Consider the following 26,013-nt stretch of genomic DNA (forward strand, 5'->3'; position numbering starts at 1 on the left):
AGTGTGTCACATATGGCACTTACTTATTTCTCGTCGGAATTAAGCGAAAAACCTAAAATTCAAGTTTTAATTCATTTTTCATTTCGCTAATAGAAAAAAAAAACATGCAGAAAGGGATTAATCCTATCTATGTACATTTACATGGTTACAAGTCATCTATTCCACAAATTTCAATGTAATTTCAGTAATTTTAAAATTTTACTTAGCTGAAATTGTTGGCTTTTGCCATTGGAAGAAAGGGCGTGAAGTATGTAGGGTTTACAAAAGGGCACCAGGTAAACAAGTTTTAGTATTTAAAAGGTGTGCCTTTGATGCACAAGCTCCCGGGTTCGATTCCAGATGGAAGGGCATGGACCGCATTGGTTCAGATCCCACTTTAAGCTGTAGGTCTCATTTCCCGGTGGGAAAACTCAGTCGAAAAAAGTGTATAAGCATGTTAAGAGTCTTCATCCCGGCGAAATTAAAATACCGCTAATTTTACAGTAATTATGTGATATCTTCAAATAGATAAAAGATAATTGAAATATGGAACAAGAGCGCCCTAGACAATATTATTTTGCGTGAGGTACCGTTATCACAAGTCACCTAGTGGCTTTCCGTTTTCAGCTGTTAGGAACGCGAAAATAAATGCCGATTTTCAAAATGGCTCGAAATCGAAAGCAGATAAGTGAGTTGTGATAACGGTTTTTGATGTAAAATAATATTGTCTAGGGCGCTCTTGTTCCATATTTCAATTATCTTTTGTCTATTTGAAGATATCACATAATTACTGTAAAATTAGCGGTATTTTAATTTCGCCGGGATGAAGACTCTTAAGGCCAGCCATCCTGCGTGAAGTTTTCCTGAGTTTTCCACATTCCCACCACGCAAATACCGGCATGGTACCTAACATAGGCCTGCAGGTCCCAGGCCGCTTCCTTCCTTCCTCAATCCTTTCTTCCCTCTCTTTCCTTGGATAGTGTGATCACCGAGTGACGTCATCCCTCATACGTGACGGACTAACTTGGCCATAGATGCTAAGAGCCAGGGCCGGATTAAAGGGGGGCTTAATGGGGCTCTAGCCCCGGACCTTCAGGTGGACAGGGGTCTCCACTCTAATCAAAATATCAACTGACTATCTAAAAAGAACCATGAAGATACAATCATCATCATAAAATAAAATATGACCAAAAATATGAAACAGATTCCCTTAACTTTCGTACTGTACTTTCACCGAAATGTATTAGGTGAAATCAACAGGGGCCACATATTTTTTTTCTAGCCCCGGGCCTCCAAATGGGCTAATCCAGTCCTGCTAAAAACCCAGAACTCTAATTCCTAATCCTAATGCTAATCCTAATTACCTAGGTATTAGGCCCGCTGAGAAACGACGTAAATAGAAATTCAGTTAATCAATCAAACATCGGACAACAAAAGTAAAAAAAAAAAAAAAAAAATGAGATTTTGGAGCAACTTCAGCTTAGTAAATCTTTGGGAAATTGTGTTTGTACTGGGAGTTTCTGTTTTTTGAAATAGAACCAGTAATCAACTAGGACAGTAATGAAAAACCATAAAATCTCTGAAAGGAATATACAAACTGATTAGCAAGAAGGCATCAATAATGACAGAAGTTTTCTAAGAAACCATTCAAATGTTTTTATTTATTTATTTATTTGATGAGTATCATATTTGTTGAAAACCTAATCTGTTTGAGGAGTGTACCTGTTGCCAAAATTATAGAGTTGCTCGCTAAACCTGGCATGCGATATAGCTATTAGCCGGCTGAGCACTTAACGGAGAAAATATTATTATTACTTTTATTATTATTATTTCTAATGTTGCACGTTGTAGCGGAATACATCACACCAGAAACAATGATTTACACATCATCACCATCGTCATAGCCATTCTGTCATTGTTGGCAGCTCACTTGCTGCGACAACTAAGAAGCTTTCAGGGTAAACACAATATTACAAGTTGTAGTTGGAAATCCTGTAGGAGAAGACCTTTAGATAGATTTGGAAGCAGATGAAAGGATAATTATAAGGTAGAATTTAGGAATGTGAGTAATAATGATATAATCAGTGGTATACACAGACCTTCGTCAAAGAGAGTTCAAGCATCTAAGATAATGTGTTACTATACACATTTTCACATTGTAAATGTTTATTTTTCCATAATACCTTGACTAACGGGGTTAGTTAAAACCTGGAAACCTCTCGCTTGCATACATCGCTGATATAATAATGTTAACTGGATTGAGCTATTACCTCGTGCGATATTTTGGCTGCTGTTTGTTTCTGTGATGTTGAATTCAAGATCTTTTTTAAACCATAGGAGTTACTTTAGTTAAGGCATAGAAATAATTCGAAGATAGGTTGATCCGATTCTAATAAATACCAATATTTTTGCTCAAGTAGCGTGGGAAAATTGGCATTTTCACCTGAGGGTGGAAGATGAGAGATGGAATATGAACACTTAGGAGCGTAGAAGAAAATTTTTCCCTGTACGCATTTCTACTTCTAGATTGAGAAAAAAAGAAACAAAACTTGTGGCATAACAGCACTTCAGGGACCAAAATCTACTAACTACTTGTAATGTGTGGCCAATATATCGGCTCCCCTCGTCGTTATCGTATGGCTATTCGAGAATGAGTTTTTGATGCGTTACTTCCCGCAGCGAACGCGATGTATGTGGCTACTCGGTAATTTTATTCTCGCCAGAGTTATAAATCATACTGTGATGCACTCACGGTTTCCAATCTTTTTTTTTTTTTTTTTTTTTTTAACCTGATCCAGGTCTATAATAGCAGAGTTCCAATACTCTGCACAAAGCATCTTCCAAGCAGCTGTTTCTTGCTAAAATCCCCTTGCCTGGCAACACGTCTTTTATTTTTTTCCTTTCCTATAGACATATTTTAAACAGCAGGCGATCTGTTGTTCCGAAAAACACCAAATACCCTCGAGCTGACGTTTTCTCTGCGTTTTAAATTTAAATGCATGGTCAGCGTATTCCAAGATTACACATGAGCAATAAAAACGTTTTGCGAACGCTTCATATAGCCACCTACTTAATGTTGACTTTCTACATCATACTCCTAGATTCCCCAGTACGTAAGTGTTCAAATTTACCCTGAAGGAAAATTTCTTTCCTCTATGTGGGGCAAGTCCCACAGTTGACCACCTAAATTCATTCCTGAAAAGTATATGTAGTACGTGCAATAATCTCTCTTTATTTACTAAATTCAAGCATGATTCGTAAACACTAATTGTAGTAAACACAACTTCCGTTCCTATGCTTCGTGACTTGTTTAGTTGGTGAGTAAATCGCAATGGGACTAAAGGGATATATATTTTTTAAAAAGTGGAAATACAGATTTATAGTCATACATAGCGTTTCGACCATTAAAAAAAAAAAAAAAAAAAAAAAAGATGAATTGTTTTAAATGACCTTTCTGTGTGCTATGCTGATCACAAGGCCTACTTCCTCTCGGCATACAGACATAGAGGTGGCAGAGAGAGAGAAAAAGGGGAGCGGAGGGGAGGTAAAGGTATTTCATCTTTTAACTGTTATGCATCAACCAGTGCTGCCAACTGTTGCTTGCAAAATATACAACATTAATTATATGTTGCGAGTATACTACCTATACATACAGTATATACTTTGTTGGGACTTCGCAGCTATCAAATTAAATCCCATTTTTTTAAGTTTAAAATCACTGACCATGCCAGTCTGCTTTCAGTTTGATGACATGTGATCAGCAAATCGGTTCCGGACGCCATTATTGCTAGTCAATAGCACACCCACGGGGAGGGGTTACACCGGATCTGGACTCCCCTTCTCCAAAATGTCGTAACTCCACTAACATTTTTTTTTGTAGACCTTCTTCATAGAACTACTTGTTTAAGGTTAGTTTATAGGGACAAGTTTTGCCGATAGATGTCACTACAGTCTTCGGGTTTTTTTTTTTTTTTTTTTTTTTTTTTTTTTTTTTTTTTTTACCTTTCACGAAAATTCACAATTTCTCTTACAAATTTCAAACTAGAGATTTCAAAATTTTCGTGAAGGAACTTCATAACCTATCGAAGGTAACAATCCGTGCCGATTTTTTATTTAGAATTTTCTTCATTGTTGAAATGGCTTGTTTATTGAAACAGATATCCAAACCTTGAACAATATAACTCTTTCAACAATGAAGAAAATTCTAAATAAGAAATCGGCACGGATGGTTGCCTTTGATAGGTTATGAAGTTCCTTCTCGAAAAATTTAAAGTCTCTAGGTTGAAATTTATAAGAGAAATTGTAAATTTTCGTGAAAGGTAAAAAATACATGAGAGAGATACAAAGACTGTAGTGACATCTATTGGCAAAACTTGTCCCTTTACGCCAACCTTAACATAGAAATGATTGATGTAGGGTAATGATTTGATTTTACGCCTCGTCTGTACTCTTTCTTTTCTTATAAAAAATAATCTAATTCCATCGTTTGCATTTTAAAAATATACGTGATAGAAATTAACAATTACTTATATCGTCCTTTTGGGTGGAAAATTAGACAGATTCAATATTATATAGACGTATAAGAACTCCCCTCCAAAAATATACTTTGGACTAGAGACGGCCAATTCCGGAACTTTTATTTTCCGGAATCAGGAAAGTAAAATCGGGAAAACTCCGGAATTCGGAAAAATACCGGAAATTTAGAAAATTCCGGATTTCGGAATAATTCTGGAATTTAGAATAAGCCCTATTCCCGATTTCCGAAAAGATTTCCAGAATTTAGAAAGTTTGATACGTAAGACAGTTTGTTACGTAATATAGTGATACATGCAGTACATACATACATAAATAATTTATTTCAACTGATTAAAAACTATAACTGTGACAAATTGGCAGAGAATGATATAAAACACCATAATACTATATTTTCTCGAAAACTACACATTAATTTCATTTTGTTCAGCTCCACGTGATGTGATTTATTCATTGATATATGCCATAGCTTTACACAATATTAGAGCAAAAATAAATTTTGAGACTTAATCAATTTTAGGGTATATCTAATTTCACTATACTGTATACTATAGTCTAACTAGCATCATGTTTAAAAGTTTGATCAGTGTTTCCTTTTGTGTAATTTAGTAGGAGACTTTTTTTTTTTTTTTTTTGCATGACAATTTGCTTGTGCGCCCTCACCAACATTAATGTAAGAATGTAATGGGTGTATGGATCAAACATGGCTGCATTTCCGAAGCCCGATGGCAGTCTAGCTAGCTCGCTTCTCGCTATAGTCTGTGGTGACACAAGCTCAGTTTCATGATTTTGTCTGCTGTTACAGAGATGACAGCGAAAAGAAAAAGAGTAAATTCTCTTATATGAGTAATATGAGTAACAAATTCAGTTAAAGTAAATATATTGTTATACAGTATACATTAATTTTCCAACCAACTAGTAGTTACACAAATATTACAACTTTTTTAATATATAAATTGTTTTCATATTAAATCAGTTTTGAAATCTAGAAAAACTGAACGACCAAGATCTTCAGGATGTTACATTGTACATGTAAACTCCAGAATATTTTTAGTGGCACAACAGAATAGTGCATATATCATTAGTAGAGAACATTCATTTTACAGTAATACTATCAGTTACAGCAAAAATCGTGCGCAATTAATTTATCGTCAGGTGTACAATATTGGAACTACTAGTGTGTGAAAACAAAGTTGCAAGATTTGAACCTAACAAAAAGACATAAAAAGAAAAAATAAAGAAAGAATCCTTAAAAATAACAACAGAAACGTTGCGATACAAGAAAACTGTTAAAAGATATGCTTTTCTTAATCTGTTCCACGTTTTGCTTCGAGGCTATGGCAAACGGAGATTTTTTTTTTTTTTTTTTTTAACATTCGCTGTCGCGTTACTCTTAGTCGGTTACCTAGAGCATTCGAAAACCGACGAGTTATCATCATTGCGAATGATTTCTATGGTAGTTTTTATCTTTATTTCCATAAGTGAAAAAAATAAGAAAATTTGGGAGGAAAAGGATGGGAAAGGAAAAGAAACCACAAAAAGGGAAAATTTACAAAAACGAAACAAAACAAAACAAACTGTAAAAATTTAACAAAAGAGTTTGAATCTAGTTTGCTTGTTTGTTGTGTATTTCTGTATGTGTGTTTGGTATCTGTGTTCTCTGCGTATTTATGTTCTTATGTTTTTACCTTTTGGCTTCTTCTTCTCTTTACCTTAGGCTTTTTCTTGTTTCTTCCTAGATTTTCCCTGTGTGTTTAGGTTTTTCACCCATATGTTTTACACACACACACACACATATATATATATATATATATCTTTGGTATTCACCTATTTTTTTCACTGCACTAATGGTTTTCACCTATATTTCCACACTAACACTTGTGCACCAAAACTAAAATTCTTAACACTATTCTACACTACACTGTAGGCTTTTTGCTATCAGTAACACTAATAATCACTGACACTTGTGTTTCAGCTATATGACTCTAATATATATATAATTATTTAACTTCACCTTGCACCAAACGAATTTCTGGCTTAACTTAAGCATTTAGTTTTTTAGCCTCTATGTTTTTCCATTTATTGTTTACTTTCACTCTTCCGTATACTAAAAATTTATCTTTTTGTTTAACTCTATTACTGTATTCATTATTTATTTATTTATTTATTTGTTTTAACCGCTCATTTTGCATTCCATGGTATCTTGGCTGATTCTTATAGACTGGGTCCGGGGTCCACTCGAAGCACTTAGTGTGGATCCCGGTCCGTTGTATCCCAATGCTATCTTCACCAACCTCCCCCGGCGCCCGAACGGTAAATTCGGTGTTTTTCATTATGTCCTTTCTTTTCGTTACCCTATTCCCTCCCGTGAACTCACCACCACTGTCCACTTCACGGAGATTACGGTAAGGAACGAAATGGAGGATTGAAGAAAGTGAGAGAAAACGTGAGAACCCAGAGAAAACCCACGTACAAGATGTTTGTCAACCACAAAACCCGCTTGGCGAGAGCAGGGATCGAACCAGTAACTTTATACACCAAAAGCGAGGGCTCTACCAAACTGAGCCATCTCGCCCTCCCATCTGAACAATATGGATAGAACCGGTAAACGTTTTTAATGATAAGGAAAACGATGTTCTGACCACATCACCTGCAAACACACGATTAGCATAAGCTTACGGGTAGAGTTAGTGTGCATCGGAGTTCAGTTTTCACTTTAAAAAAGAAAATAGAAAGAACAAGCTAGAAACAAACCTTTTCAACGAGCTTAAAAAGTTTGTTTTTGAATTTTCTATCTCTGTGTGTGTGTTTGTGTGTGTGTCTGTTATACTGGGAATTTTCGATTATTATTATTATTATTATTATTATTATTATTATTATTATTATTATTATTATTATTATTATTATTATTATTATTATTATTATTATTATTATTATTATTTTCAATTTTGAGAGGGATGCGTTCGAGTCGAGTCGAGACAGAATTTTCCTGACAAAATTCGAGTCGAGACACAGCTCTTCCAATAGAAAAATATATATTTTTCGAGTCGAGACATCACTTTTACAGCATATTTTCGAGTCGAGACAGTCTCAAATCTTGTCTCGTGCGCATCCCTATTTGAGCCTCTCATTCGATAGAACATCAGAAACTATCGAAAGAAGTGATGGAATTCTTCGCGTCAGTCTTCCGTTGCCGAGATGTTGGCCCCAAAAATTCAGATTTCGTGACTTTTAAGGAGCCATATCTCGGGAGCCATAAGTCATAGAGAGATCATATTGGTGTTGATCAATACCTTACAGGATGGTGAACAATTTGGTACCAAATAGTAACCGGTGGGCACTGGCCAATTGGCCACCGTTCCCCAGATATTGGCCCAAAAATTTCGGATTTCGGGAGATTTAAAGAGCCATATCTTTGAAACCTTAAGTCATAGGGAGATGATATTTTGTAAATTTTTCAATTTGCAGCTCTCCATTTTGAGCATGTGTCTTCGTAAAACATGTCGTAGAATACTTAAACAGAACTCTTAAACAAAAGATGTAAAAAAAAAAAAAAAAAAAAAAAAAAAGTCCTACGCAAGGAAATTATAAATGGATAGATATACTACGAGAATTGTTTAGTGAGCATAATAATAAAGCAATAAAACAATTGGTATAAAGGCTGTAGAAGTTAATAAGAAAAAATAATTCTTTTTAGGTCGTTCGGGCAATGCTCGTGGAGCATTCTTAATAGTCTATTCTGTATTAGTTTTTTATTTTTATTTTTTAAATTTTTTTGAGACTACATTTGTTGGGTGGTAACTCTGAATTTTTCTCCCCCAATCTTACATAAAAATAATGTTTGTGTAGGTGATATTTTACTATGATGCGAGGGAGGATAGAGACTTCGTGTACAGGAAGCGGATGAGGAAGCTCTGTGGAAGGGGGAAATACACTAACTGAGATCGCCTTTTGTTCGGAGGTTTTACACGGAAACTACGGGTTTCGGGATGCAGGCATTAGTTAATACGTGGATTCTATGGTTATGTGCTGTGTTTCGGTCCTGTTTGAATTTTCAATAATTTTCGCGGACCCTTATTGCTTTTTTCTGTGATTTATAGTGAATTACAATAGTGAAAAAGTTTTGAAAGTGATGTTCATTGTATCGTGGAAAATTATTCGGTTTACCTGTCGTAAAAGTGCAGTTGTTTTAAAATTAAAAATAAGATTTTTGTGTATATGTTGGAAACACCTATACTTAAAAAGACAATATTTAAAGCATGCTTTTTAGGTTTTATTTTAAAAACAAATATTATTAGTTCCATTAGTATTAGTGGTCACATAAAATTGTAATGTCTTAGTCGGAAAGGCATCTACCTACCAATAAGACGGCCAAGTTCGATCCCCGGTAGGGGCGGAAGTTTCTATCTTTTTAATGCTCTTCCAAATACACCTTAAAAGTTCAGGTACCCTCCACCAAATGGGGATCTTGTATCATTTGTTGTTGTCTTTTGTTTTGCCTAATCAATTATCTTGTATCCTTATGATAGATAAAGATTAGATTTGTGTCTACCTTCTTTGCCTAAAATTTCGGATAATAAAAAAATCACGGATTCTGAGGAAATTACAATATGTGGAAGATACATTTTTTTAAATGTTTTTTTTTTTTTTAATTTTCTTAAAGCTCAACTTTTAATTGTTCTCTCAACCGATCAAAAGCGAGCAAACTCTAGTTTTCCAGTCAATCAGGAACGATCTACTTATTCATATACAGGTATAACAAATCTAGCCTAGTGATTGAAAATCTTGTCTCTGATTTCTGATTATAAGTAAGTGTTTGTTGTTTAGTTAACTTTAATACAGTTTATTATAATACTTTTGGCGAAAATGAGAGATTTTTCATCATAAGCAATATTTTCGTTGAATTAATTATTATTTTCTATAGTAGTTTCTAATAATTCTTTGGTTTTGCACTTTTCTGAATTTCTCAATTTCTTATTTGTTTCTCTAGTTTCAAAGGTTATCAGGAAAATCAAAATCAACTACAGCGATATCTTTGTTTCAATATGTATAACTAATAGAATATCATAATTTTTTATATTACACACAAAACAACGGGGAATAATTTAGTTTTTTTTTTTTTTTTTTTTTGAGTGGGATATATTCAGCTATTGCACATATACAACCTAACTATCAATCAATTCGTTCTGTCGAAAGAAAGAAATTGATATGGATTCGGACAATGTTAATTTGTGGTGGATAACGTGTTCTTGGCAGTGGCGGATCTAGTCCGAAGCCGGGGAGCCTAGACCCCCCCCCCCCGCAGTTTTCTGAGCGACAAAAATAATTTAAGCTATTATTTAGAAATTTTTGAAAATTTATAGTAAAAATGATATACCTATCATAGTCTGGGTTTTGACAGCGACGAAGGGGCGGGGGGGGGGGGTATACGCATAAACGAGGATAGTAGAGAAGCACAGTTACACATATAATATTTTCACTATCATTCAAAATTCATTTCAATATGCTCTGCAGTGACAGTAATCAGCTAATTACTTATATTCATTTCTTTACGAAAAATATTTCACATCGTATTTAACCTATAAATTTTCTATTTGGTAGAACCGTATACACGAGTGAACCCCCCTCTCCATTTTCTTCTAAACTGCTTCTTTTAAATTATTGCATGCTTCCTTCACTGTAATGGTATTTGTGGGTTATATAGAAACCCGTTATTTTTCTTATAGACAAAAACTATTAACATTTGTAAAATATTGGTAGATGGAAAACCTGTTAATTACATACTTCATTTGTCTCGTGCTTTCAAAATGATGACATCATATTAATTCCATAAAACTGGTTTGTACAGTCTTTGTTATTTATGTAGCTTTAGTAATAAGCTTTTTTTCTTTCTTTTCTTGCAAAATAATTAGTAAGGATCACGAATTAAAGCAGTCTTGAAAAATGTATTGTACACATGTTGCTTCGACAAGAATTTTTAATATTTCTAACAAATTACCTTCTAAGTTCGCATGTTTCCCTGATCATCTGTGAATTATCAATGTGTTTCTTCTATCCTGACTGTTAAACATCTAATTCCTGTGTCAAACTCATAGGAAGTCCCAGATGTCATTTAACCATTTACAAACATGTCAAAACCCTTTACAGTGATACATTTCCAGACTTACGTAATAAATTAACCGAGTGAAGCATTAATCAACATGCAAAATTAAGATTATACACTAAAATCAGTGCGAAAGGAACGTGTAAATGAATTTAAGCTTTTAAATTCTACCATAATTCCAATCATTTCGATCCAGAGCACACTAATGGCCACTTATGTATGGTACTTTTCACTAAAATATTTATCTGCTTATCCAATAGTTGTTGTTGTTGGTAGTGTAAATCAAATATGAAGAAAATTTTACACGTTAGATGTAGTGAGGAGAGCAAGAGTGTTGGTCTTGCAGTTTGTGCAAGAGGCTTACATGCAAAGCCTAGACCAAGACCAGGAATTCCGATGCAAAACCAAGACAAGACCGAGGGGTGCAAGATCAAGACCAAGACCAAGACAAAGAGTCTTGCACAAGTACCGATACTACTTTATTTTTTTATAGAATGTAAATAGGAAGGGGAAAATCATTACATCTTTCACTTGAATTTCTTGGCTTCAGTAAAATTGCTGCTGGAGCGAATGTGTTCCCAGTAGTTCATGCAATCCATGTGAGTCGATCTGACCCTTTAGCATATAGCTACAGTATGTTATTTTCTGAATTAGTTGTTCGCGATACGACCGAGAGCATAATTCCATGAATTGTTACAAGGTATTTTTCTATAAGAACTTCAGTGTCTGATTTACTTTGGTCATCATTTGATTCATTTACGACCGACCATGGTTGGATTTGTGGAAATCGTACGAAGAACAGTTGTGTGCATAAGAAGAAGATAAGCGAAAAGTAAACTGAAACATGTTTTGGCCGCGGTGACTCAATGGTAGAGCGTTCACCTCTGGTGCATGAGGTTCCTGGTTCGATTCCAGCTTGCGCCATGTGGGCTTTTTTTGGTGAACAAACACCGTGTGCGTGAGTTTCCTCAAGGTTTTCCTGTTTCTTCCCACTTTCTTCATTCCACCATTTCCTTCATTTCTCATCATCACCTTCTACCCTAGTCTCGGTGCATAATCGTGGGACGTTAAACTAGATATTTCATTGCATTTCAAAACATAGCTATTTAACGGTGTTCTTCTTCCAAAACTAAAGAGAAATGAACTTGCTTACATTTGTATTTCACTTTTTATACTAAATAGAGGAAATTGAATGTGGTGAAATTATTTTAAAAGCTATTCGTCCGTGAGGTATGAGAAAAGTTACCTCAAATTGGTATCTCTCAAGTATCAATGGTGAAAGTACCCATGCTTACATACTTCTTTATTTTCTCTTTTTGTATGAGGAATTGGAGGGCACTGAATGCTATCGAATTATTTTAAGACAATTCGGCCCACGGAGTCACAAGGAAAATTTATATTTATATTTACTCATATAAATATGTATAACTTTATATGAGTAAATATAAATGTATTTACTCATATTCCAACTTAAGATCAAAGTTGGAATATTTATATTTACTCATATCCTAACTTCAAGATTAAAGTTTGAATATTTATATTTACTCATATGCTATCTTCAAGATTAAAGTTTGAATATTTATATTTACTCATATGCTAACTTCAAGATTAAAGTTGGAATATTTATACAGTATTTACTTATATTCCAACTTCAAGATCAAAATGATAATATTTATATTTGTTCATATTCCAACTTCAAGATCAAAATGAGAATATTTATATTTACTCATATCTCAACTTCAAGACCACGCCTTCTTCACAACCATATGGACGCGTATGTTTGAAAATAGTACCACAATTTTCCTCAAATTAGAATCATCAAATTAGAATACCAAGGATCCTCAAATTAGAATAAAAAGTCCAATTGTAAATGTATTCAAGCGTTGGCAAGTTTACCATTGATGTAAGCAGTATATCAACGATCCAATTTTTTTGAATATTTTTTTTCTCGTGATTCCATGGACCGATATGTTTAAAAATAAATTAATTTGACCTAGCATTTTCAAATTATTATGAAAGGTACAATTTTAGAAACTCGATCAAGGGTGGAAACTTTAAACAAAATATGCGCCTTATCACACCCAAATCGGGTAATATTTACAGATTTATATTGTATACAGTTTGTTGTTGTGATATGCGCAAATTTCGTATTTTGGGATTATTTTAATCCTCCCCGTATTTACTACTAATTCTTAATAGATTATGTGTTAATCCTGGGTAATTTTCTTATTTCTTAATCCTTGAAGAAAGCGCGCTTCAACTTTGATTAAAATCATACATGTATTTAAACAGTTATCGTGGAATAGTCACGCACAAATTGGTGCTGAATCGGATCAAGTAAAATTAGTTCGCTTCGGGGGAAAAAGATAAAACTCTTAGCTGTGTCATCTTCCTGTTGAAGTAGTGCCATAGATTTTGCCAGCGTGCAAAATTCTGGGCGTGAAATCAAGGGCATCCGAATCGAATCTCACTGACAGATAGGTATTCTGCGTAAAGAAGGACGATTAATGTCAGCTCATCAGCAGGGGAGGGGGCGGAGGAGGGTATCAGAGGAACAAATACGGAAAAATAAAGGCATCAAAGTGTAGTGTCACTCTTTCTTTCATTTCTGACTTTTTTTTTTTTTTTTACAGATAAAAAATATATAAAAGTGTGTTTTGTATTTTGCAAGGACGGTGTATGCGTGAAGGTCGAACTAACGCAGGACATTTGGGAAGCGCAAATTGTATCTAACATTTTTTTTCTCGTTTTTTATGTTAGTGAAATGGTGTTTTGTTGTGTTAGTGATGAAGACAAGGCCGCTTCATGACAACATGTTCGAAGCATTTGTTACAACTGTTAAACTTGTAGTGCTGTTTCCGACATATAGTTGGAATTTGGACGTTGTGATGTGTTAATCCTGAGTATGTTTGTGTGGAGATATGAGAAAACAGTCGCACACTACTGTCCCTGGTAAGAATTTTTTTTGTTTAAAAATTTTTAGTTTTATCAATTTTTAAATTTCACTTAAAAAAAAAAACTAATGCAATATAAAATGTTCACATGATGTATGGTCACTTCGAATACGTACCACCTGTAGCATTTGGCGCGTTGTGTGTTAACACAGAGGAACAGCTGTTGTGTAGACAAGTGTATAGACGCCGAATATATTTTATAGAATTAGCATACAGGCGGCGTTACTGTAAAAGGAAATAGTAGCTACTAATAATTGAAGCAATGAACTGAAAACTTAGTTCCAGATCCAGAATCCTTACATTAAGCATTTTAAAAATGTAAAATCAGAAATTAGAATAGTATTACAGATTTAGAATTTCCTTCCTTTTTTTCCTTTAGAAGCGGAATTTCTCCAAAACACTGAAACACGTGTTCGCTTATTTTTAAATAAAGAGTTTATTCACCAAATTTCTCACTTTCAACTAGTGGCGACTAATGTTAGTGTTGCAGCGTTGCGCAACGACCAAAGTATTTCGAGAAAAATTATTATTATCAAAAGTAGTAAAGAACAGAAAAAATACTTTTTAATACTTGCATATATACACTTTAAATACATTTTTTTTTTTACTTCTGTAACTGTCCGTTGCGTTAATTCGTTTTAAAAAGCGAAAAATAATCCGTCACAGAGTCTCTAATTTATATTGTGTTGCAGCGAGCATACAACGACCAGATTCCTTCAGCGCGGCTATTGGAGCAAATGTTAAGTCTCCTTTCCCCTATCTCAAAAGTTACAGGGACTGGTCGTTGCAGTGCTTCTGCAACGCAGCGCGGTTTCCAGTGAACGAGAAGGTTTTTTAGCGCTAAATAAGCTTTCTGAATTTTATTTCACTAGCAATTAACAAATGGAATTTGTTTTTATGCATTCATATTTTTAAATTACGGTACTTATACTGAAGCAAATCAATATAATGACAATTAAAAAAAGTGATTGCAGAATTACAAAATAAGGAAGAAAATATCTAGTAGAGGAGAAAACAAATGAAAGTAGACCCGCATTTACAAGTTAATTCTTAGCTTATATTGATAATGAAGGCTTCTTCTACAGTAATTTGTAAATCAAACATTAATAAGTCAGTATGTACTATCGCTTCCCCCCCCCCCCTTTGTGAATAGTATGCTAGTATAAACATATTTCTTTCATAAAATAAGTATATTTTATACTCTTGATAATTTCCACATACAAATGTATGATGGGGAACGCCACATTGAATTTGGGACTAATTAGCAATGCTCAGGGGCGTAGCCACGAGGGGGTCTACTGGGTTCGGACCTCCCAAAAATTTCGAAACTTGACTAACATTTGTAGACTTTCTTAACGAACTATACTTGTTTAACAGAGAAATGATTGATGTAGGCTAAATATTTTATTTTACGCCTCATCATGTACTCTTTCTTTTCTTATAAAAATAATCGTTCTATCATTTTTTCGAAATATAGATGACAGTAAGTAAGAATTACTTATCGTCTTTTCGGGTGCAGTATAAGACAGGTTCCATATTATGTAGACGTATTGGACCTCCCTCAAATACTTTGGACCCCTCCCAGTTAACATTTCTGGGTGTAGAACTGCCAGTGCTGTTTGTTTTGATGTTCTTTGATTTTTGGCTTCTGTTACATGCTGATCCTTCATCTGGCTGGTTTCGAGGTTTCCTTTCCAGAACATATCACATTGGTAAGCATTGTTTCGCCTTATGTGGAAGTATATTGTGTTCATCGTGTATTGCGTAACAACCAAGACGGATGATTTGAAATGTAGTTTTTTCTTTTACGCACATGTGTGTGTGTGTTGATGTATGAATATGTGACATTCGGAATTCATATACCAGTACCTATTTTGTATCAGCTGTTTTGGTTTTTAATTATTAGGTTTAATTTTATTGTGTGTGCTTTAATTCTGTAAATAACCTACAAATTCTGAATGAATTGTATACCATGACTTCTATAAATAACTTACAAAAAACATTGACCAGCTTTCAACTGAGGAAAAATTGGCAATTAAGGCTTAGACAAAACAAGCAATGGACAATTCAGGAGAGTGTTCGAAAAAAAAAATCCAGTTTAAATTTGCAGAATATCTTATGGCAGTAGTATTGTTTGCACCAGATACATTTCCTCAATTTATTTTAAATTTTCCTGGATAAACTGTGAATAAAGTATGTTCAGTGTACATTTTTTTATAACATTAATCTCTGCTACGAACTCTCTTCGGTCAACGCTGAAAAGGAATTCGGATCACTGTCAGGGACTGAGTTTGCTAGAATGAATCGTTCGCAATAATCTAGAAAAAATATTTAGTGAATCTACAAAGCTTCTGAAATTACTATTAACTGTACCCATGGCGTCAGCAAAAGACGAAAAGTTTTCCTCCACATGAGAAAGAATTGACACTTTCAAGGAATTGAATGTCCCAAGAAAGGTTATCACCATTGGTTATGCTTTCCATCGAAAAAGACCTGACAATAAGAACACCAGAGTTCAACCAGCATGTATTAGACAGATTTGCTCCAATCAAAGAGAGGAGAATGAACTTACTAATTAATTAAGGTGATTAATCGGATAAAATGTTCTGCATTTTTTATTTTGTAAAAACAGAATTTTATTTAATTTAACATGTCACATAGCATTTGCATCTAAAGTTATGCTGATTATTCAATGAGTCAACTTTATATCTTCTGTCTCTTATCGTTCGTACTGCAACACCCGAAACCACAATCCACCGGCCGCCACTGCTTTCAACTTAAGCAACTCTTTACATTCTGCATTTCATGAATATAAAATTGAAAACTAGAATGTTACAGAATTAAAATTGCCCTCTTTTACTCCTCAAAAGCGGAATCCCCCCCTCCAAAAAAAAAAAAAAAACACTGAAACACACGTTCGCACATTTTAAATAAAAGTTTATTGACCAAATTTCATACCTTCAACTTAAGCGAATCCACACTTTGATCGTCTTCAGAATAAAGAATAAGAATTTTGAATATCGTGGAAAATTTTGTCACTTCCTTCTATTTAAGAGTGGAATTTTTGGAAAACATAAAGAAATGTGTTCAATTATTTTTGATGAGGTTTCTTTACCGAATTTCACACCAACTTCCAACTGAAGTTGAATCCTCATATTTTGCATTTCATGAGTAAAGAATCACGAATAGAAGTTGCTCCCTTCAGGATGGGGATTTCCGAGAACTCTGTAACAAGTTTTTACTTATTCTTACTGAGAAGTCTCTTCCGAGTTTCACACCTCCAGATTAACCGAATCCTTACATTCTGCACTTTATGAATATAAAATCGGAAATTAGAATATGGAATAAATTGCTCCTTTTTCGCTATAAACTAACTTTCACATATTCAATTTAAGAGAATCCTCATGTCAGATATTTTATGCTAAGTAGATCGATTATTTGAATATTATATAAATTGCCCCTCTTTCCCTTTCGTAGGAGTGGAATTTTCAAGAAACGGGTTCGGTTATTATTATTATTATTATTATTATTTTTAATGTATACCGAATTTCACGTCTCACATTGGACATTTTCTGAATATAAAACCAGATGTTTGAATATTTTGCAAATTTTCCCTCCTTCCCCTACTTAAAAGCAAAATTTTCGAAAATGCTAACCAAAAGCTGTCTGGTTAGCTAGGGTACGGGCCCCGATCATGAGGGGCCGGTGGGGTCGTACCCCCTAAAGTTTTCTTGAGCCTCCAAGATTTGCATATCTTAGCCTGAATTTTTGCTTCGATATCTGACAACTAAACAAACACAGCAGAATGTTTCCCATCCCAATCAAAGTTATACAGAAATTTGCGACAGGGGGCATGGTGGTTCAGTGGTAGAGCGCTTACATCTGGTGTATGGGGTCCCTGGTTTGATCCTGGGCAAGTAAGTTTGTAGTGGGCAACTTTGTGCCCACCAGCTTTCTCTGGGTACTCCCATTTCCTCCCACTTTCTCATTCCACCAATTTTTCATCATGATTCATTTACCTTAATCGTCCATCTCCCTTAGCTTAAAAGGAATAATCGTGGAACATTTGAAAGGAGAATAATGAAATTTGGTCCGGTGTTTAAGGCCACACTGAGAAAAATCCGTTATCCGGACAGCGGTATATTGTACGGTATACGGTATCTTTATGTTTACTACAGAAATTAGGACGGATCATAAGTTACCCATATCCTACATATGTACTGCCCTTAGATGTTACATCATGCCGTTGCAGGATGTCTGACATCTAACAGTCTTCCGGATATTACATTCGTATATGCATGTTACATACATCAGCTATATGTTGCATACGGTGTACGTCCATCTGTATGTGAGATCCAGACCGCCCATATACAGTTCTTTCGTTTGTATTGAAAGTACGTTTATTCGGAACACTTATACGTGAAGTACGTATAAAATATATATGTTTTTTTCAGTTATACGTTTGCTGTACGTTAAGTCCAAAACTACAGGATTCACATATGTAACGTACGGTTTCACGTAGAATATTAATTGTGCTGGTATCTCAGACGGTAGGACGTACTTCAGGCAAACGACAAATCAGATTTCAAGCCATCCCCAATCCAGTGATGACTTTTTCCTATTTTACCAACGTTATTTCATCATTGCTTCACTTGCAGCTCGAACTTAGGACTCAGAAGTTTGATTCTGGTCATCGAACACCTTACCATTTCACTACATTTTTTTTTTTTTTTACTAATGTCTCCTTTAGCCTGCAAATCATAATTAGGATTCTATGAAATTAAATATTTAAGGTTATCTAATGTATACATAATGATCCTTAGTGTCATGTGGGAAATGGTGTGTTGCAATGTCTTCATCTGGATATGTGGTGGACAAAATCAATTCTGATTTAACTTAGGACTAAGTGGAAAGTAAATTTTAACAAAGATCAGAAAAGAAACCATCTGGACTGTTTCAGAAATTTTGACCGCTCCCGCGTGTATGCGTGTAATGTGTAATAAAACTTGTCATCGTGCACTGGAACAGACGATGTTATTATTATTATTATTTATAAAATAGAGGGCACGGTTGTCCCATGGCTTAAGCAGAGTCACGAACCGAAGCGATGAAAAGTGGGGCAGTCGTGACTTTATCCAAGATGCTTGAGATTCAATCTTTTACTGAATGCATCTTCTTCCTCTGTACCGTTACAGATGTTGGAGGAAGGGGGAGGGGAGAAGGGCGAGAGAGCAATTGTCACCTTTTGCCTTGGTTAGAACTTTGATAGTATTACGCGGACTACATTGTTCAAGATGCTGAGATTGCAGATTGGCCGAGGGGGAGGAAGAAGAGGGGCAAAAATGTAATTCTTCCGTCCCTCTCCTCCCAGTGCAAACCATCCATTCATTTTCTTCGCCGCTGTGTATTCATTCAATCTCATTTGAATGTAGATGCTATGATTAAATTCCTTTACCCAGATATTCGACCTTCTGCATACAAAATTAGGTGGGTTGATCTGGATTGCAAGGCAGAATGATGCAATGTAGAACACTGTGCTTTGAATATTCTATCTATAGACGGCATTTTCCAATAGCATAATGAGCGAATTGAATTATTAACTTCATGCTAAAGATTTAAGATAGTAGAAAGAGAACCGTAGCCATTATTTTTGAAGCCCAAAGCAATATTGTTTCATTGCGTTTAAATAGTTTTCAGAGAAAGAAGTTGTAGGAGTATCGCAAAAAAAAAAAAAAAAAGAAAAAGAAAAAGAAAAAAAAAGAAAAAAAAGAAAAAGAAAAAAGTAATGTTTGATGTATAAGAGAAATTGTAAGAGTGGGCAAAATTTTCCAGGAATAAATAATTACATCTGTAGCTTCGACCCACGACTACCACCATATGCTGATTAATTGAAAATTTTGCGAGAAGAAAGTATTCATTATAAAATTGCATCAACTTGCACGTGAATATTAGGTAAACGAATATGGTAAAAAAAAAAAAAAAAAAAAAATCATTTAGTTGTGTGTCATGCTAAAGATTCACTCAAACTAACCACTAATTTTACAATAATACCGGTATGCGAGTTAGGGATGCGCACGAAACAAGATTTGTGTTTGTCTCGTCTCGAAAATGTGCTGTAAAAGTGACGTCTCGACTCGAAAAATGTATATTTCTCTATCGGAAGAGCCGTGTCTCGACTCGTCTCGTGCGTATCCCTAGTGCGAGTCACTTATTGCTAGAGGACAGGAGCGCACCCACGCGGGGGATCACCGAGTCCGAACCGCTTCAAAACTTCGTAACTCAACATACGTTAGTAAACTTTCCTTATAAAACTAAAAATCTAGTTTTAGTAGAGAAAAATGATTCATATAGCATAAAGCTTTGATCAAGTTTCATATGAAATTTTTCCTTTCTCATATATTAAAAAAAAAAAAAAAAAACTAGGTCTACATTTTCTATCTAAGAATATAGGTGACAGTACCAGTGGCGGATCTGACCCGGGGGGAAAGTCTAACCCTCCAGTTTTCTGAGTGACAAAAATAATTTACGCTATTACTTATATAATTTTGAAAGTTTATAATAAACTTATAAAATCCTATCATGGTCTGTGTTTACCTTTGTCATGAGAGACCCGGGTTCGATTGCCGGCGGGAGCTCATAATTCTGATTCCACATTAATCAGTAGGTCCCGTCTCATATAGCCTCGCTGCTGAAAGAAACGTTAAACTCAAAATTAACTCAACTCTTAGTCTGTGTTCTGGCTGACCCCCCAGTTTTTACCTTCTAGATCCGCCCCTGGACTGTACTTAACAATTTCTATTCGTCTTTTCGGTGTAGCATAATACCGGTTCAATATTACATAGACATAATCTCTTGTACTATTGGGCATCCCGAAAGTTTGACCCCTCCCAACAAAAAAATTCTGGGTGCTTGCCAGCTAGAGGACAACCAACAATAGATACAAATTTCTAGTTAACAGTGTTTAAATCTGTTCCAGCAAATAAAAACTATGAACTATTATTGCTAACGAACGACATAATTTTTAGCTTCATTAAAACCTTTTTTTTTATTTTCTCGAAAAGTACGCATGATAATTTACCCTAAAGCATGTCGTTTTGTTCATCTCAGTTGTGAGATTAAATTATAGTGCTATTAAAATTAGTGCTATTCGTTTTCAATATTCCAATCATTATTCGTTATTCGAATATCGTTCAAATATTCGGAAAATCCATTATTCAATTATTTGAGATTTAATAGCACTAATTTGGATTGCCAGCAGAATAGTTGGGGACCATACACAGAGGTGTCTATCCTCTCCCTTTCCCAAGGGCTTGGGCACAATTTCTCAAATTTTCTATTCTTCTTCGCCCAAATATTTCATTCTTATTTTCCCAAACTTTCCATACTTTCTTTCCCCAAATTTATTTTTCTTCGCCCAAAGTTTCCATTCTTTTTCTCTCAAAGTTCCTATTCTTCTTCGTCCACATATACCATTCTTCTTCGCCGAAATTTTCCATTCTTCTTCCCTCAATCTCCTATTCTTCTTCACCCAAATTTACCATTCTTGTTTGCCCAAATTTTCCATTCTTATTAGCCCAAATTGTCTATTCTTCTTCCCCAAATTTACCATTTCTCTTCGGTCAAATTTACCATTTTTCTTCGTCCAAATTGTTCATTCCTCTTCGCCTAAATTTCCCATCCTTTGCCCAAATGTTTTATTCTTCTTCCCCAAATATACCATTCTGGTCCCCAAATTTGCTATTCTCGAGTGTGATCTATCATTTTAAATGAAAAAAATACGTCCTCTCAAATTCTTATGGGCACAACCTGCACCTAAAACCCGCTGTGGACACCCCCTGGTCCTACGTCAGCTAATTGTACGTATGATTTAGGAATGGATATTTTCCAATGTTGACGCCTCTATTTGTACTAGTAGGGTATAATTTTAAATAGTATGTCCCGTTTCGTTTAGCCTCGGTTGTGATGAAAGAGCGTTAAACTCCAATCAAACTGGAACTCATTCATTGGTGTAGTGGCTAGCGTATGTGCCTTTGATCCACAAGGTTTCGGATTCGATTCTTAGTGAGAGGACATCAAACAATCTACAGTGGTTCAGATTCCACTTTGAGTTGAGTTGATGTTGAGTTTAACGTCCCGTTAGTAGCGACGCTATATGAGACGTGAACCTACTGATTAGCGTGGAATCCACCATTTGAGCTCCCGCCGGGAATTAAACCCGGGTCTCCCACGCCAAAGGCGCGTGCGCTAACCGCTTAGCCACGAAGGAGCTCGGGATTTCACTTTAAAATGTAAACCTCATTCTGTATAATCTCCTATAGACAAAGGATATCAATCAATCAATTAATTAAACAACAGAGTATAGCTGACATTAAAATAAACTTTTAAAAAATATTTTTAATATCAATTATTTTTAAATCACTCTAATTTTCATGTTACGTTACAATATTGTAATATAACTTTGAGATACTGACAGTTGTTTCGTCAGTTAAACGTTGCATTTCTTTTAATTCTATGTCCCAGGATTGTGCTCTTTAGGCTAAAGGAGACGGATCACTAATGACAGTGAATGATCGTGAAATTAATTTCTGAGCTCTTCCATTGGGAATCGAACTCAGGACTACGTGCATTAAAAGGGACACTCGTTAGCCACTAGACTAGCATAGATATAGCTTTTACAATTTTACAATATAGGGTTAAAAAACAACAAGAAATAAAAAAAAAATACAATAAAGTTTATCGTTGGACTTGTGAAGGGTCGAATATAGTCTCCTGTTTGAATGACAGATGATCCGCAGCAGGTCCATAGCCATAGTCAAAATACTAAGACAAGGGGCTGAGATGGACCAGCTTCACTTCACCTTGTACTGTACTGTACGTATCAACAATCAACTGAAATCATGGGGACTGAAGAAGGTCGCAGAGGGCTTGAGCTTCCATGGCCACTTGTAGCTATGGGCCTGGAATTATATAAAGGTATGTTGTCAGATTGCCTTAGCTATTGGTAGCGGAATTCAGTGGCGGATCCAGCCCAGGACCGGGGCTGCCTATGCCTCCCAGTTTTTTTTGAGATAAAAATAAGTTACGCTATTATTTAAATAGTTTTGAAAGTTTATAGTAAACTCATGGTATACGTATCATATGCTGGGTTCTAGCTGCCCCCTTAATTTTTACTTTCTAGACACCATTGCTGGAATTCTATCTGTGGGAGATCACTAACCGCCAAGAAGAGTTGGGTAGATATGAGCGGAGAGTTTAGGACGAGATAATTCGTGCACAGCCTATTTGGATTGCTGAACAACTTATTGATTGATTGATTGCGACCATTGCCTCACTGATTTTTTCAAGATTACAACAACAAATTAAAGCGAAAAAAAAACAACAGAAATTGCACTTTAATTGTAATGCATTTGAATTTCTGATGCATAGGTGCATATAGACCCTAGAGGTAGGTATTGGGTGCACATGAAGATTATTAACCCGAACGTTTACCTACGGTTGTCAGGAACCAAAAATAAGTTACCTTGGATAGCTACGAGTTAACAAAGGAAAAAGAAAGGGTTTCGTTGGAAGTACTTAAAAAAAAATCTACGTGCATTGCATGTATAAAACCATCTTTGCAACAAAGAACTTTTCATAAAGACCACCTGCAGAACACCACCTTTTAACAACAATTGAATACAACGACACCTGTTATTAGACAACGATGGTAGCAGGGTTGCAATATCAAATACATATTCCCTGGACTTATTTGTATACTTTTTTTTTAATCAGTTTATCTTATTTTAACTTATTTCCCGACGTGATACAATAGTCGGATAAAAATACAATAGTCAATTGTTTTTATATATATTTATAGAAATACTTTTAACTAAGAGTAATTTTTGAATCTCTTCCTGAGGCAGATTATAGTATCAAAAGACACCGAGTCTCTGCAGTATGTCCGTACATAGAAATTTTTGTTGGGAGGGGTCCAAGCTTCTTGGGGGGGTCCAATAAGAAAATCCATTACGTCTATGTACTAGTATTGAACAGGTATTATTATGCACCGGAAAAGACGATAAGTAATTGTAAAATACTTCAGAAATAAAAAATGATTGATAAAAAATGTTTGATAAAACAATAGAACTAGATTGTGATTGATAAAAAATGTTTGATAAAACAATAGAACTAGATTGTGATTGATAAAAAAATGTTTGATAAAACAATAGAACTAGATTGTGATTGATAAAAAAATGTTTGATAAAACAATAGAACTAGATTGTGATTGATAAAAAAATGTTTGATAAAACAATAGAACTAGATTGTGATTGATAAAAAATGTTTGATAAAAGAATAGAACTAGATTGTGATTGATAAAAAAATGTTTGATAAAACAATAGAACTAGATTGTGATTGATAAAAAAATGTTTGATAAAACAATAGAACTAGATTGTGATTGATAAAAAAATGTTTGATAAAACAATAGAACTAGATTGTGATTGATAAAAAAATGTTTGATAAAACAATAGAACTAAATTGTGATTGATAAAAAAAATGTTTGATAAAACAATAGAACTAGATTGTGATTGATAAAAAAATGTTTGATAAAACAATAGAACTAGATTGTGATTGATAAAAAAAAATGTTTGTTAAAACAATAGAACTAGATTGTGATTGATAAAAAAAATGTTTGTTAAAACAATAGAACTAGATTGTGATTGATAAAAAAAATGTTTGTTAAAACAATAGAACTAGATTGTGATTGATAAAAAATGTTTGATAAAACAATAGAACTAGATTATGATTGATAAAAAAATGTTTGATAAAACAATAGAACTAGATTGTGATTGATAAAAAAATGTTTGATAAAACAATAGAACTAGATTGTGATTGATAAAAAATGTTTGATAAAACAATAGAACTAGATTGTGATTGATAAAAAAAATGTTTGATAAAACAATAGAACTAGATTGTGATTGATAAAAAAAAGTTTGATAAAACAATAGAACTAGATTGTGGTTGATAAAAAATGTTTGATAAAACAATAGAACTAGATTGTGATTGATAAAAATGTTTGATAAAACAATAGAACTAGATTGTGATTGATAAAAAAAATGTTTGATAAAACAATAGAACTAGATTGTGATTGATAAAAAAAATGTTTGATAAAACAATAGAACTAGATTGTGATTGATAAAAAAAATGTTTGATAAAACAATAGAACTAGATTGTGATTGATAAAAAAATGTTTAATAAAACAATAGAACTAGATTGTGATTGATAAAAAAATGTTTAATAAAACAATAGAACTAGATTGTGATTGATAAAAAAATGTTTGATAAAACAATAGAACTAGATTGTGATTGATAGAAAAATGTTTGATAAAACAATAGAACTAGATTGTGATTGATAAAAAAATGTTTGATAAAACAATAGAACTAGATTGTTTTATAAGAGAAAGAGCAAGACGAAGTGTAAGATCAAATTTTTCTGCTACATCAATTATTTCTCTGTTAAACATGTACAGTATTATTGATATAGTATACAAATATATGTTGAGTTACCAAGTTATTTTTTTAGGGAGTCCGGACCCGATGAACGCCCTTCGTTGATGCGCCCCTGCTCTGCAGGCTTGTGGGAAAATAAACAAACAAAATTCTAGAGCGATAGAAAATTTACTTAATTATGACTTAAAAGTAGAAAATACAATATAATGAAACTTTTTTTTCTTTCAAAAATGCCTTGTTTAAAATATAAGGGGCGATCAACTGAAACCCGTTCAGTGGTCATAATTCATTAAATAAATTTTATTTCTAGCGGAAACTTGTACACTATCTAGAGCCGTCTATGGTTAGCGTGCAGTAAAAATATTGTTCAGAAGAAGTCACCATGAGCGTTGAGACATTTGTCCCACTGTGTCACTAACTTACAAATGCCGTCCATGTAAAATTTGGACGGCTGACTATCAAAGCAACCACGCACAGTGTCCTGAACCTCAGCGTCAGACTGAAATCTCTGACCTTTCAATGCCTTCTTTAGAGGCCCAAAGATGTGAAAGTCACAAGGTGAAAGGTCAGTGCTGTAGCGCGGGTGTCGCAACATTTCCCACTTGAATCGTTAAAACAAATCCTGCACTTGGTTTGCAACGTGTGGACGCGCGTTGTCATGCAATACAATGACTCCAGCGGTCAATAAACCAGGTCTTTTGTTTTTGATGGCTCTCCGTAACTGTGTCAAGGTCTGACAGTAGCGTGCGGCGTTGATGGACTGTTCTAGTTCCTTGAAATCGAGCAATAATGGTCCATGGTTATCAAAGAACACAGACACCATAACTTTCCCCGCAGACGGTTGCTTCTTGAACTTTTTGGGACGTGGAGATGAGGGGTGTTTCTACTGCATACTGGAAGACTTTGAACTCAATTCAAAATGATGGCACCAACAATGCACAGCAAGAAGTCGTTACCT

General features: G+C 34.5%; 1 protein-coding gene across 12 annotated transcripts in view; it reads left to right on the top strand.

Annotated features, from left to right (window-relative positions):
• LOC145684179 (uncharacterized) overlaps nt 1–26,013 on the top strand; it is a 692,246-nt gene that overhangs the window by 332,164 nt on the left and 334,069 nt on the right. Inside the window, exon 1 of one of the 12 annotated variants that reach the window (XM_081756217.1) lies at nt 13,313–13,567. The exons of the other annotated variants lie outside the window; for them this stretch is intronic. Coding sequence (XP_081612343.1) covers nt 13,521–13,567 — 47 coding nt within the window. The 5' untranslated portion in view covers nt 13,313–13,520. Of the gene's footprint in view, nt 1–13,312; nt 13,568–26,013 lie in introns of those variants that run through there. 12 annotated transcript variants of the gene reach the window in all.

Source organism: Thermobia domestica, chromosome 1 (assembly GCF_964235325.1).
Source record: "Thermobia domestica chromosome 1, izTheDome1.hap1.1, whole genome shotgun sequence".
NCBI lineage: Eukaryota > Metazoa > Arthropoda > Insecta > Zygentoma > Lepismatidae > Thermobia > Thermobia domestica.